The sequence below is a fragment of the Oncorhynchus gorbuscha genome, linkage group LG10 (genome assembly GCF_021184085.1).
Source record: "Oncorhynchus gorbuscha isolate QuinsamMale2020 ecotype Even-year linkage group LG10, OgorEven_v1.0, whole genome shotgun sequence".
Classification (NCBI taxonomy): Eukaryota; Metazoa; Chordata; class Actinopteri; order Salmoniformes; family Salmonidae; genus Oncorhynchus; species Oncorhynchus gorbuscha.
The window spans coordinates 88501661-88516398 of NC_060182.1; the positions used below are offsets into that span (position 1 = coordinate 88501661).

General features: G+C 40.5%; 1 protein-coding gene across 3 annotated transcripts; it reads right to left on the bottom strand.

The window, feature by feature from the left end:
* Nucleotides 1–1901: 1901 nt before the first annotated feature.
* Nucleotides 1902–14674, bottom strand: LOC124045345 (MFS-type transporter SLC18B1-like). 3 transcript variants are annotated; one of them, XM_046364646.1, is made up of 14 exons: nucleotides 14272–14674; nucleotides 13830–13972; nucleotides 9201–9296; nucleotides 7299–7372; nucleotides 6915–7062; nucleotides 6436–6592; nucleotides 6057–6193; nucleotides 5756–5857; nucleotides 3265–3356; nucleotides 3065–3160; nucleotides 2842–2916; nucleotides 2645–2738; nucleotides 2201–2244; nucleotides 1902–2056 (listed from the first exon to the last, which is right to left on the bottom strand). In XM_046364646.1, exons 1-14 carry the CDS (start codon nucleotides 14309–14311, stop codon nucleotides 1996–1998), a joined length of 1359 nt encoding a protein of 452 aa, XP_046220602.1. In that variant the 5' UTR covers nucleotides 14312–14674; the 3' UTR covers nucleotides 1902–1995. The 3 variants fall into 3 exon arrangements, with proteins under 3 accessions (XP_046220602.1, XP_046220601.1, XP_046220604.1); XM_046364645.1 differs by having other exon boundaries at nucleotides 1902–2053; nucleotides 2195–2244; XM_046364648.1 differs by lacking the exons at nucleotides 9201–9296; nucleotides 13830–13972; nucleotides 14272–14674 and adding an exon at nucleotides 7921–8007 and having other exon boundaries at nucleotides 1902–2053; nucleotides 2195–2244.
* Nucleotides 14675–14738: the final 64 nt, after the last annotated feature.

Sequence of the window (14738 nt, forward strand, 5' to 3'; positions counted from 1 at the left end):
GACTGTTAAATAGCCATCACTAGGCGGCTTCCATCCGGTTACACAACACTGCACCTTAGACACTGCTGGCACCATCCCTACGGTGAAGCATGGTGGTGGCAGCAATCATGCTGTGGGGATGTTTTTCAGCAGCAGGGACTGTTAGGCTAGTCAGGATTGAGGGAAAGATTAATGGAGCAAAGAGATCCTTGATGAAAACCTGCTCCAGGCCCATCAGGACCTCAGACTGGGGTGAAGGTTCACCTTCCAGAAGGACAATGACCCTAAGCACACAGCCAAAGCAATGCAGGAGTGGCTTCGGGACAAGTCTCTGAATGTCCTTAAGTGGCCCAGCCAGAGCCCGGACATGAACCAGATCGAACAACTCGGGAGAGACCTGAAAACAGCTGTGCAGCGATGCTCCCCATCCAGCCTGACATAGCTTGACAGGATCTGCAGAGAAGAATGGGAGAAATTCCTCAAATACAGGTGTTGTTCCAAGCTTGTAGCATCATACCCAAGAAGACACTAGGGTGTAATCATTGCCAAAGGTTCTTCAACAAAGTGCTGAGTAAAGCTTCTGAATACTTAGGTAAATGTTATTTCAGTTTTGTATTTTTAATACATTTGCAAAAATGTATTAAATTTGGTTTCATTATGGGGTATTGATGAGTGGAAAAACAACAATTGAATCAATTTTAGAGTAAAGCTGTAACATAAAATGTGGAAGGGGTCTGAATGCACTGTAGATGGCATTATTTCATTGATCCATGTACTCTATAGTCTGTCCACAATACTAATTCAAAAGGTACAACATATTTAAATGGAAGGCTTAAGATAAATGTACTGAAAACCCTTTTGAATGTAAATTCCACCAAAAATCTGTTGGCCAGCAAGTGGGAAGTTTTTCAGCAGTTGATTTACATTTATTCAGCACACTCAAGGGAACCACTCCTGCAAAGCCTTTTACCATCTTCATGAAGTGAGCCTGAATATCAACTACTGAGAAGTGGATTTGAAGGGCGTAATATCGGAAATCGGGACCTTTATGAATGATTACATTTGTGCATTACAAATAAAAAAATATTGAATTCAAAATTATAGAACACAAAATTATCAAATACAATTTGTTGGCACTGAAATCCCACTGTTCAGACATCATCCATGACGTAGAGATTGGAGAAGGAGGCATTTACATAGTACTGCATTTCAGTATCGGTACATATTTACATAACAGATACTGTGTGTATATACACCCTTTGAGTTGTCAAGTAAACATTCTTTTGTGAAACATTCTCTTCCAAAAGAAATGGTATTTGGAAATAGTTGGCATGTAACTACAACTGAGAAGTAACTCAGACTGTAAAAGGACTAGGCTTACATTAGTTACATATATTCAAATATTAGTGTCCTTGAATGAACTGCATTTTATGTCACTTAATAAATGGACATAAAATACTTGCTTGATTGGTCCATTTGAAAAAAAATGAAAAAAAAGATATTATTGCCGTCACTGATATGGTCATTGGTCAATCTACATAGCCATAAAGGAGGTTAACTATTCAGACATAACCCATGTCAGGTGCTGTGAGGATTGGAGAATGAGGGGCATTTACATAGTACTGGACTCAATTGGTGCATATTTAACATGGCCAACTGATATGTATAAATGCCATTTGATTATCGTCAAGTAAACATTATTTTGTGAAACATTCCTGTTCCGAAGTACATGGTGTTTTAAAATTGCTTTTAACAAACTAATTCAAAAAGTTCCAAAGCTTTACCACGGCTTGTTGAGGTCCTTGACAGTTCAAGTAATTATATACACAGGTCTTATATGGTATTGGCATAATGCAAACTGAACTGCTTCTGTTATGATTGCTAATGCTAGGACAACAAATGATAACTTGTGTGGCATCATCCTCTTAGTTGTATATTTTAATATATTCCACGTTTAGCACCGATGTACATATACATAGCAGAAAATATAAATTGTTCCTGGTAGATGATCGTTGTTCAGGTCAGAAGATGGGTAGCTTCATCGGAAGGTATTTTCGTCTGGATTTGAGGAGACCTTCAGATCCCAACAAATAAAAGCAAATTCAGGCACAAATACCAATTTCTCAAAACCTGTTACTCTTTTCAAATGGCTCTCTCAACATAAAATGTTTTACTTGTTTATGTAAAAAAACGACATCTATTATGGAATCATTACCTTTCTTGTCGTGTTCTTTGACAGAGAAAATATACACCAAGAAAAAAAGCCTGAGGAGAAGAGGAAACAGTCATATTCAGACAGCACATTGAAAAATACAATTCATAATTTTTTATCCATGTGACCACAATCTTACTGACTAGCAGAAATGTGTTGATGTCCACATGAGCAATTTAGCAAAGACATTTGAGTTCCCCATTTCTAGGGGTCAGGAGACCGCAGTCAGGAGTGTCGAGGCAGGACAGACCGTATTGAAGTGTGCCTAATGGGATTCATAAATGTCCAATCTGCCCTTCTGAACTGCCTCACCTATTCATCTGAAGCTGGGAGACCATGGTCCAAGAACTGCCAGAACCAAATGTCTGCTTTATTTGTTGTTTTAAAAGTGTCTGAGATTATTGTTGTAATGAAAAGCACTATATAAAATACATTTATTATTATAATACATACAGCTAGAAAGGCCAGGCCTCCTTGAACAGAAGCAGCCCACTCAAAGCTCAGCTGTTGTGTGATGAAGCCACCGAGCGTTGGACCACAAAACATCCTGAACAAATAAAACACACCTTTGTTAAGAATTCATATCTCCGAACTCCAACTCTCAACTTGTGCCTCAGAGAATTAATATAACAAAGACTGCAAGTACACACCCAAAGGACCACACTGCTCCAAACAATCCAGACACCAGTCCCAGAGTGCTCAGCCCCTCCTCAAATCCATGTTCACTGCCATTGGAAAATTAGCAATATTATTTTGGATTCTGTACCTCGTGCATGATGATGATGAGTTTTTCTAAGAGAAAATGGACATTGTAAATAGAGTATATTTGTATATGTGCGCAAGTGCCATGGTGTATGTAAATGGTCAACTCACTATGCACAGTCGAGTATTTCAGGAAAGGTAGGGATGGCAGTCATGCTAAGAGAGAATCCTATGATACCCAGCATGAAAACCACCAGCCACAGCTGACTAGAGACAAAAAAAGTATCATTCTTGTATCATATTGGCTTCTTGTTAGTAGTAATAGTAGTAAACAAGTAGTACATTTCACACTGATAATAACAGATGCTAACCTCTTTATCTGCAGAATGGGGACAGGACCTAAGAACCAGAAGCCAGTTGCTGTAAACAAGCCTCCTAGCACCATGAACCACGGCCTCGTGGACTGCAAACACAACCAGAAGGTAAAATCACAGTATTGTATATGTATAATAGATAAGTTGTGACTACAATACACCACGGTATTGGTTGGTGTTGAATATAGTATATTATACAACGGGTGGGTCTAATCCTGAATGGTGATTGGGTAAAACCACAGTCCAGCCAGTGTCTATTCCACAAGTTACCACCGGCTAAATCTATTATGTTAAAATGCCTATTTACCCTGTTCCATCTGACTGTGCAATCCACTGTCTCATCAGCCCAGCCAGGCAATTTATAGACTTGATCTCAACTATAAAAAGCATCTAGACATTATCTCACATTTCTTTTAGACTAACTTTAGTTTAACAGGAGATTTGTATAAACCTTGCGGTCTGTCTCTCCAACATTGTTTCAATATTCAAATTTGATCTCCATCTGTCCCATAGTGATGAACGTGTCGGGACGAGACAGACAGGCAGGCAGCGTTTCTCAGCCAGTCTAAATGAATCAGCTGGCCTAATATTTTTGGATATAAATAAAGAAATGTCAATTGAAAAAAAGGTCAAACCAAATGAAGTGCAGCTAGTTTGCAGTCTTTCTAGCTTCAGTTTGAAGTGATTGTGTTAGCTGTGTTGTTGGCTAGCTCCTCTGAACAACAGTGTCCTGACGAGAGAGCACATTTTCTATGCCAGGCGAAATCGCACATCATTAGGTCATTATTATGGATGTATCCAAATAAATGTCACTAGAAAACAGCTTAAACGCAAATGCTGCTACTCTGCTGTTATTTTGGCTGCACTTTTTGACGTGACTGTAAGTTAGCCGTAGTTGGCTAGCTAGCAAGCAAGGGATAAGAACGTTGCCCAGCCAGTATGGCAATGGAACATTTAGAATCAACGTTCTGTTCTGTCCACAGATACAGAACGAAAAGACTGAACGACTGGGTCGGGTCTCTGGCAACCGAACCGATAGAACGAATGACCAGCCAGCTTGGGTAGCAACCCTACATTTGTGTGGGGACTATATCTTGTGGAAGGATGAAATAGTATGAATAAATTGTAACCAGTTGAATAAAAGTGATAATGCCAAGTCGGTGCTGAGGATTTGTTGGCACGGTTTCCCGGTACTGGACTTCAGGCCAAACAACACCTGTGCCAATATATCCTCCAAACACCGGCTTCTCAGGCATGATCACTTAAGTGTAGTCTAGTATTGGGGTTTATAGTCAAGTAGTGTATATTGTTGTGTAGTATTGTATTGTAGTATTGTAGAGCGTTTCATATTATAGTATTGTATAGTGCATAGTCTGTTGTATAGTGGTGTATAGTATAGCACAGACTTGCTGTACTGTAGTGTTTTATAGTGTTGCATAGTATTGTATATTACCACTGATTATTATTATTATTATTTGACCCTGCTGGGCATCTATGAACATTTGAACATCTTGGCCATGTTCTGTTATAATCTCCACCTGGCACAGACAGAAGAGGACTGGCCACCCCTCATAGCCTGGTTCCTCTCTAGGTTTCTTCCTAGGTTCTGGCCTTTCTAGGGAATTTTTCCTAGCCACCGTGCTTCTACACCTGCATTGCTTGCGGTTTGGGGTTTTAGGCTGGGTTTCTGTATAGCACTTTGAGATATCAGCTGATGTAAGAAGGGCTATATACATATATATACATTTGATTTTGATTTTTGATACTGACTAATTAGCCAGGGGAGTTCATCTCACTGAAACTAACAATGAGCCAGGAGAGTTCATCTCACTGAAACTAACCAATGAGCCAGGGGAGTTCATCTCACTGAAACTGACCAATGAGCCAGGGAGTTCATCTCACTGAAAACCAATGAGCCAGGGAGTTCATCTCACTGAAACTGACCAATGAGCCAGGGAGTTCATCTCACTGAAACTGACCAATGAGCCAGGGGAGTTCATCTCACTGAAACTGACCAATGAGCCAGGGGAGTTCATCTCACTGAAACTGACCAATGAGCCAGGGGAGTTCATCTCACTGAAACTGACCAATGAGCCAGGGGAGTTCATCTCACTGAAACTGATCAATTAGCCAGGGGAGTTCATCTCACTGAAACTGATCAATTAGCCAGGGGAGTTCATCTCACTGAAACTGACTAATTAGCCAGGGGAGTTCATCTTACTGAAACTAACCAATTAGCCAGAGGAGGGGCCTCCCGGGTGGCGCAGTGGTCTAAGGCTGTGCCACCAGAGATTCTGGGTTCGAGCCCAGGCTCTGTCGCAGCCGGCCGCGATTTGTATAGTAGAATGTTGAAAAGTGTCAATCAAATCAAATGTTATTTGTGACATGTGCTGAAAACAGGAATGCTTACTTACAAGCCCTTAACCAACAATGTAGTGTATTTTTAGTATATTATTGTATGGTGTAGTGTTGGGTTAACTGTACTCACAGGACACCTGTCACTGACGATACCAAGCAGAGGTGAGGCTAGACAGTAAGGCAACGACAGACCAAGCAAGAGAAGACCCACATAGCCTGGAGACAGGTTAAACTGCATGGAGAATCAAAAACATTAAGTTACCGAGGCCCATCCTACTGGACATAATCGTATTTTCAAACGTGACAAATACATTCTCAAATATGAGGTTTTCAAGTATACCAGGGTTGGGGTAAATTCTATTTCAGTTCAGTCAATTTAGGAAGTAAACAAACGGAATTCACCTCAACCCTTGCGTATTGCTTTGCTTTACCGTATCAATGGCATATATGGACAAGGCCGCATCTAGAAAGCCGAGTCCAGAACTCAGGGTGAATATGGCAAAGCATATGAGGACTATCTTCAGACGCGTGAACAGCCTGAAGAAGGAGTCCTTGCTAGGATCAGCATCTGAACAGAGAAACAAGCAGAATTCTATAATAACAAGAAATATCATCACAGGAATCATTTTATAATAACAAAGAGAAAATATTTAGTCTCAACACGTATCTTTTACACTCAGATATCTTAAACATTTAGGTAAAACTTTACACAAGACTTTTCTTTAAAAGTGGGGGACATAGCTGTCTATAATGTATTTCTAAATACCTAACTATTAGTTAAAAGTTCATAAACCATAGATAAACAGTTACCAAAGCTTGGTAAGATGTACATGTTGAAGGGGACCATGAGAAATAGGAAGCATCCCAGAGCCATGAAAGGAACTTCGTATCCAAACGACTGGTAGAGCCATCCACCTATTGGTGGTCCCAGTATAAGACCCAGCCCTGTAAAGATCTCCAGACTACCCTAAGAAGACAAACACAACACAATATTCAACTAAGTAAATGTGCACATTCAGTTTTATCTCGTACCCACAGGCTTATATTTACAAAGTAGAAGGATCTGCCTTAAAATGGTTTGTTTGGGTTACAGTTCCAAATAGAATAATCATATTATTATTATGACCAAATAGAGGAAATAATTACAATGCTAAGGATGCTTTCAGACAGACTCTTGGGATACAAAACATTTAAACCTCAACCATAATGCCTTCTTGTTTGAACATGATGTTTAATTCCACCATATAAACATACAGACTCTTAAACAAGGGTTGGCTGACTAAACTCACCAGAACAGTTGCTATACTGTTTGGGAAAACTTTTGTTGAAACTGCGAAAGAAGAGGTCATTGCAGCACTGAAGCCCACAGCGTCAACAGACCTTATGATAAAGCACAGGATAATAAAAGTAGGTCCGTCAGGAACTTTGTCGAGTAAGCTGTAAAACAAGAACAGGAAAATAATTAGATTAAAATATGCATTGGTCCATGTTGAGTAAAAATTGTAGGAGGGCATTTCATTTTTTTATATTTTTTATGTAAGTGTTCTCATGAGCACTTCCACAACTGGAATCTGTTGATGGATAACTAACTTATTTGTTGAAGTAGTCATCTGCCATTAAAATCACAATGGACAGTATGAGATGCTTGCAGAACACTATCAAATCTCACTCACCCAAAGAGAATGGTGCACACTGATGACACAAATAAGCCTGAAATTAGCATGAACTTTGCCCCGATCTGAACAATCTGAAAGGAGAGATAAGCACGTGTTGTGTGGGTGAAAAGTCATATTGCAAGCAGAGTAGTCTGATTGACTAAATGTAGGATGTATCCCAAATGCCACCCTGTTCCCTATGAAGTGCATTACTTTTGACCAGAGCCCTATGGTACCTAATCAGAAGTACACAGGGAACAGGGTGAAAGTATTCACACCCCTTGACTTATTCCACATTTTGTGTTACAGCCAGAATTTAAAATGGATAAAAATGGAGAATGCGTCTCACTGGCCTAAACACAATACCCCATAACGTCAAAGTGGAAATTGACAAATTATTTTAAAATGAAAAGCTGAAATGTCTAGAGTCAATAAGTATTTAACCCCTTTGTTATGGCAAACCTAAATAAGTTCAGCGGAAAGAAATGTGCGCAATAAGTGTTTAACATGAAGTCCCGCAGTCGAGCAGGGAATTCAAACACAGATTCAACCACAAAGACCAGGGAGGTTTTCTAATGCCTAGAAAAGATGGGCACCTATTGGTATTTGAGCATGGTGAAGTTGTTTGTTTGTATATTACCCCCTTTTTCATGATATCCAATTGCGATTTTGTCTCATCGCTGCAACTCGCCAACGGGCTCGGTAGAGGTGAAGGTTGAGTCATGCGTCCTCCGAAACATGACCCGCCAAACAGCGTTTTTTTAACACCCGCCCGTTTAACCTGGAACCCAGCCATACCAATGTGAGCTTGATGAGCCAAGTAAACCCCCCCCCCCGGCTAAACCCTCCCCTAACCCAGATGAAGCTGGGCCAATTGTGCGCCGCCCTATGGGACTCCCGGTCACAGCTTGGGATCAAACCCGGGTCTGTAGTGACACCTCAAGCACTGATGCAGTGCCTTAGACCGCTGCACCACTCAGGAGGCCATGGTGAAATTAATAATTACACTTTGGATGGTGTATCAATACACCCAGTTACTACAAACATACAGGCGTCCTTCCTCACTCAGTTGCCAGAGAGTAAGGAAACCGCCCAGGGGTTTCACCATGAGGCCAATGGTGACTTTAAAAGTTACAGTTGAATGACTATTATAAGAGAAAAGGATGGGTCGACGTTGTAATTACTCCACAATTGTAACCTAAATGACAGAGTGAAAAGAATGAAGTCTGTGCAAAAACAAAAATATTCCAAAACATGCAACCTGATAGCAATATGGCTCTAAAGTAAAACTGCAAAAATCCTTTGAATAAAGTCTTATGTTTGGGGCAAATATTTTTATTAAATATTAATATTTTTAAAATTGTGATTTATCAGGGGTGCTGGGAGGAAAATTCTTCTTTCAGCTGGACAATAACCTAGAACCCCAAACCATATATACACTGGAGTTACTTACCAAGATCACATTGAATGTTCCTGTGTGGCCTAGTTACAGTTTAGACTTAAATCAACTTGAAAATATAAGGTAAGACTTGAAAATGGCTGTTTAACAATTATCAACAACCAACTTGACAGAGCTTGAAGAATTAATAAAATGAACAATTTGCAAATATTGTACAATCCAGGTGCACAAAGCTCTTATTAGAGACTTACTCAGAAGGCCTCACAGCTGTAATCACTGCTAACGGTGACTCTAACATGTATTGACACAGGGGTGTGAATACTTATTTAAATTAGATATATTATTATGCTAACATTTCTAAAAAACAATTTTTCACATTGTAATTATGGGTATTGTGTGTAGATGGGTGAGAGTAAAAGATATTTAATCTATATTGAATTCAGGCTGTAACAACGTGGAAGAAGTCAGGAGGTATGAATACCTTCTGAAGGCCCTGCAGCCTAGTTATTCCAAATACTTACATATTTACCCAGTACTAAGGAGCCCATCAGATTACACAGAGCATAGCAGCCAAATATAAGGCCAATGACAGTCTGACTGGCTCCTTTTTTCACAGCCTGTATAGAGACAATATACATACAGTAAAGCTCCTGTATCTATCAATAAATGACAATATCAAACATACAGATACTGCAAAACACCAAAAAAGCTTCAGTTATGATTGTGTAACAGATGTTGTTATTCCTTTTGAAAAGAGAAGGCATGTGCTTCACAAAATACTTTGGAAAACAGTCACAACAGTTGACTTTATAAAAGTCTTGACTCAATGTTTGTTTAGGTCAGCAACATTCACACATCTTTCCCAAAAGCATAAAGATAATCTTTAGCAATTAAAATCAACCATCATCCTAAAAGTGCAAATCCACCAATTGTCAACCTCATATTAATTATCTCCAGTCTACATATGTGAAAACAGCACATTTCTATGATCTGTGGTCCAAAAGATAAAGGTCCTAAAAAAAACAACTTCTGTGACATCACAGGGTAGGATACATGTTTTTTTTTTTTTAACAGTACAAAAATAAAAATAAAAGATTTTCAAAATCTGCAATGAGCTTCTAGCCAGAAGGTGGGTATTAAGATACCCTTTGAAGAGGTAGGATTTCAGATGTTTTTGGAAAAGATGAGCAGGGACTCTTGCTGGCCTAGCATCAGGAAGAAGCTCATTCCACCATTGGGGTGCCAGGACAGAAAAGAGCTTTGACTGGGCTGAGTGAGAGTTGACCTCCCATAGGGTTGGGAGTACCAAGAGACCAGAGGTGACAGAACAGAGAGCTCAGGTTGGAGTGTAGGCTTTGAGCATAGCCTGAAGGTACAGTGCCTTGCAAAAGTATTCGGCCCCCTTGAACTTTGCGACCTTTTGCCACATTTCAGGCTTCAAACATAAAGATATAAAACTGTATTTTTTTGTGAAGAATCAACAACAAGTGGGACACAATCATGAAGTGGAACGACATTTATTGGATATTTCAAACATTTTTAACAAATCAAAAACTGAAAAATTGGGCGTGCAAAATTATTCATCCCCTTTACTTTCAGTGCAGCAAACTCTCTCCAGAAGTTCAGTGAGGATCTCTGAATGATCCAATGTTGACCTAAATGACTAATGATGATCAATACAATCCACCTGTGTGTAATCAAGTCTCCGTATAAATGCACCTGCACTGTGATAGTCTCAGAGGTCCGTTAAAAGCGCAGAGAGCATCTTGAAGAACAAGGAACACACCAGGCAGGTCCAAGATACAGTTGTGAAGAAGTTTAAAGCCGGATTTGGATACAAAAAGATTTCCCAAGCTTTAAACATCCCAAGGAGCACTGTGCAAGCGATAACATTGAAATGGAAGGAGTGTCAGACCACTGCAAATCTACCAAGACCTGGCCGTCCCTCTAAACATTCAGCTCATACAAGGAGAAGACTGATCAGAGATGCAGCCAGAGGCCCATGATCACTCTGGATGAACTGCAGAGATCTACAGCTGAGGTGGGAGACTCTGTCCATAGGACAACAAGCAGTCGTATATTGCACAAATCTGGCCTTTATGGAAGAGTGGCAAGAAGAAAGCATTTCTTAAAGATATCCATAAAAAGTGTTGTTTAAAGTTTGCCACAAGCCACCTGGGAGACACACCAAACATGTGGGAGGTGCTCTGGTCAGATGAAACCAAAATTGAACTTTTTGGCAACAATGTAAAATGTTATGTTTGGCGTAAAAGCAACACAGCTCATCACCCTGAACACACCATCCCTACTGTCAAACATGGTGGTGGCAGCATCATGGTTTGGGCCTGCTTTTCTTCAGCAGGGACAGGGAAGATGGTTAAAATTGATGGAAGATGGATGGAGCCAAATACAGGACCATTCTGGAAGAAAACCTGATGGAGTCTGCAAAAGACCTGAGACTGGGACGGAGATTTGTCTTCCAACAAGACAATGATCCAAAACAAAGCAAAATCTACAATGGAATGGTTCAAAAATAAACATATCCAGGTGTTAGAATGGCCAAGGCAAAGTCCAGACCTGAATCCAATCGAATCTGTGGAAAGAACTGAAAACTGCTGTTCACAAATGCTCTCCATCCAACCTCACTGAGCTCCAGCTGTTTTGCAAGGAGGAATGGGAAAAAATCTCAGTCTCTCGATGTACAAAACTGATAGACATACCCCAAGCGACTTACAGCTGTAATCGCAGCAAAAGGCGCTACAAAGTATTAACTTAAGGGGGCTGAATAATTTTGCACACCCAATTTCAGTTTTTGATTAGTTAAAAAGTTTGAAATATCCAATAAATGTCGTTCCACTTCATGATTGTGTCCCACTTGTTGTTGATTCTTCACAAAAAAATACAGTTTTATATCTTTATGTTTGAAGCCTGAAATGTGGCAAAAGGTCGCAAAGTTCAAGGGGGCCGAATACTTTCGTAAGGCACTGTAGTTCCTCTTGCTACTCCATAGGCAAACACCATAGTCTTGTAGTGGCTACGAACTTCGACTGGAAGCCAGTGGAGTGTGCGGAGGAGTAGGGTGACTTAGGAAGATTGAACACCAGGCGGGCTGCAGCGTTATGGATAAATTGCAGGGGTTTGATGGCACAAGCAGGGAGCCCAGCCAACCGAGAGCTACAGTAGTCCACACAGGAGAAGTACCAGGAATAGGGTTGGAGAGCCCTGTTGTAGAGCATGAACCTGCAGGAGCGAGTTTCTGCTTTGATGTTTGCATGAGTTGATGTGCGACTGAGTTTCTGTTGTATGCTTTGGGGGTTTTCTCGTGTCCAACACATTATACAAATACAACCACTTGTCAGTCATGACATCTAGTCTGAACTGGTATCTTACATCCAACCAATACAATTAAGTGTACTTTACTATGGTACTGCAAAACCATTAGGGGTTTTAGGAGGGATTGTGAAAGACACTCATGGGGGTGTCCACTGCAAGTTGACTAGCAACAACAACTGGAACCTAAGACACCCACTATTAACGCCTACTAAATTTGCTCAAGAAGAGGCAAACAAAAGAAAAACCCCACACCAAATGTGAAGATAGGAAGCAAACCAAAAAAGTGGCACAAAATGAAATCAAATAGGGAGCGCCAACTGAAGGTATTGACCCTCCACATCTCTCAAGACAACTGATGATCGTGTACTTCAGGAAACAGCAGAGGGAGCACCCCCCTATCCACATCAACAGGACAGTAGTGGAGAAGGTAGAAAGTTGTAAGTTCCCTCAGCGTACATGTCACTGACAAACTGAAATGGTCCACCCACACAGACAGTGTGAAGGCGGCGCAATAGCGCCTCTCCAACCTCAGGAGGGTGAAGAAATGTGGCTTGTCACCTAAAACCCTCACAAACTTTTACAGATGCACAATTGAGAGCATCCTGTTGGGCTGTATCACCGCCTGGTACGGCAACTGTATCACCCACAACCCCAGTGCTCTCCAGACGGTCGTGCAGTCTGCCCAATGCATCACAGGGGGCTAACTACATGCGCTCCAAGACACCTACAGCACCCGATGTCACAGGAAGGCCAAAAAGGTGGAACTGAGAGACTGAAAACAGCTTCTATCTCAAGGCCATCAGACTGTTAAACAACCATCACTAGTACAGAGAGCCTACTACCTACATATAGACTTGAAATCATTGGCTACTTAATTGATTTTTTTTTTTGTAACCTTTATTTAACTAGGCAAGTCAGTTAAGAAAAAAAGTATTATTTAAATGACAGCCTAGGACCACTGGGTTAACTGCCTTCTTCAGGGGCAGAACAACAGATTTTTACCTTGTCAGCTCGGGGATTCGATCTAGCAACCTTTACGGTTACTGGGCCAACGCTCTAACCACTAGGCTACCTGCCTCCATTAAGAAATGTAACACTAGTCAATTTATTAATGCCACTTTAATAATTTTTTCATATCTTAGATTATTGATCTCACGTGTATACTGTATTCTACACTATCTATTGCATCTTGCCTATGCTGCTCTGACATTGCTCATCCAATGAACAATTCCATTTGTTGTGGAATTGTTAGATATTGCTGCAGTGTCGGGACTAGAAGCACAAGCATTTCACTACACTCCCTATAACATCTGCTAACCATGTGTTTGTGACCAATAAGATTTGATTTGACAACTGGTGCACTGGGCCAGCCACTGGTAAAAAGCACCGAGGCCAGCACAGGTGAAACAACTCCCACTAACGAGATGTCAACCAGCACAGGTGAAACAACTCCCACTAACGAGATGTCAACCAGCACAGGTGAAACAACTCCCACTAACGAGATGTCAACCAGCACAGGTGAAACAACTCCCACTAACGAGATCTCAACCAGCACAGGTGTAACACACACTGACTAACGAGGTGACACCAATCGGTCATCCTCTTTCCATCTCGCATAGGAGGTGGCTGATGCACAATAAATTATGTGATCGCCGATATACCATGGAAGAAGACACCAATCGGTGCGCCCTACGTGCTAACGAGCTATACGCGCAAAAGTCCAAACTCAAAACTTAAATCGGGAAAAAAACAAAACCTGTAACAATATTTCATAAGCAATGAAGAAGTAAAATTGTTGGTAGGCTATTGCACAATACCTCTTTGGGGAAGAATGGTCCCAGTATAGAGTAACAAATCATTGAGCTGAAGTTGACAGATGCGATTGACATCAATGTGAGGATCTGATATCTTGTCATCCTTTGATTAGGACTACTTGTTGATTCTTCTAATGTGCTGCCATCTACAGAAATAAAACTCAAACAGTAAATACAATTTGGGCATTAAAAAAACAAGGAATCGTTTAATTAGAACATGACATACTTGCTGGCAAGAGTAAAACTGTAACAACGTTTTTAGGCAACCAACAAGTGCATTCCTTAACTGTAGCTAACTTCTAATATCTGTAGTGGCAGGACTTTCATTCGTTGAACTCGCCTACAAACTCTGAAGACATTTTAAAATAGACACTTGAGATGAACTGAGAAACAATGTTTTAATAGATTACATAGCAAAACGGCAATTTCATTTAATTTCACCAACCTGTTTGTTGAACTTCATCAGAATCCATATTGTCATTCATAGATTATCCTACTAATCCGGATTGCTATTCAAATCTGAAATGCCTGGTACATGAATAATGTTAGATACTGCTTCATAAAGTTAGGGAAAGCAAATGTGTCACAATCTTGCCGGTTAAATTCATAAATGACTCTTCGGCGCCAGCGGACAACTCAGAAATATCGTGCCCTTGAATAAGGACTGGAGAAAGAGCACTGGGTTCGCCAAAATGCGAGTCTGGAGGAGGCCTGGTGTGTATTTATTACAACTATTCTGTTGATAAACGTTTCTTAAAAGTAACGTGTAGAGACCTAGCTGAATTTGTCCAATAGAAACTGTCGTTTTAGTTGCAAAACGAAACGTTTTGTAACTGTTTGGACTAATACTTACACCCCTGACAAATCAAGAGTTGTGAAACTAACCTTTTGAGTAGGGGTGGCTTGGTGACG

Bases quoted from the DNA above. Each gene is read 5' to 3' on its own strand.
- LOC124045345 (XM_046364645.1), bottom strand. From the start codon at position 14,311: ATGAATGACAATATGGATTCTGATGAAGTTCAACAAACAG. The intron at 13,973-14,271 runs GTTGGTGAAATT...TTATTTCTGTAG, and splicing joins TGATGAAGTTCAACAAACAG to ATGGCAGCACATTAGAAGAA. The intron at 2,245-2,644 runs GTATGTATTATA...TCTTCTCCTCAG, and splicing joins GAGGCCTGGCCTTTCTAGCT to GCTTTTTTTCTTGGTGTATA.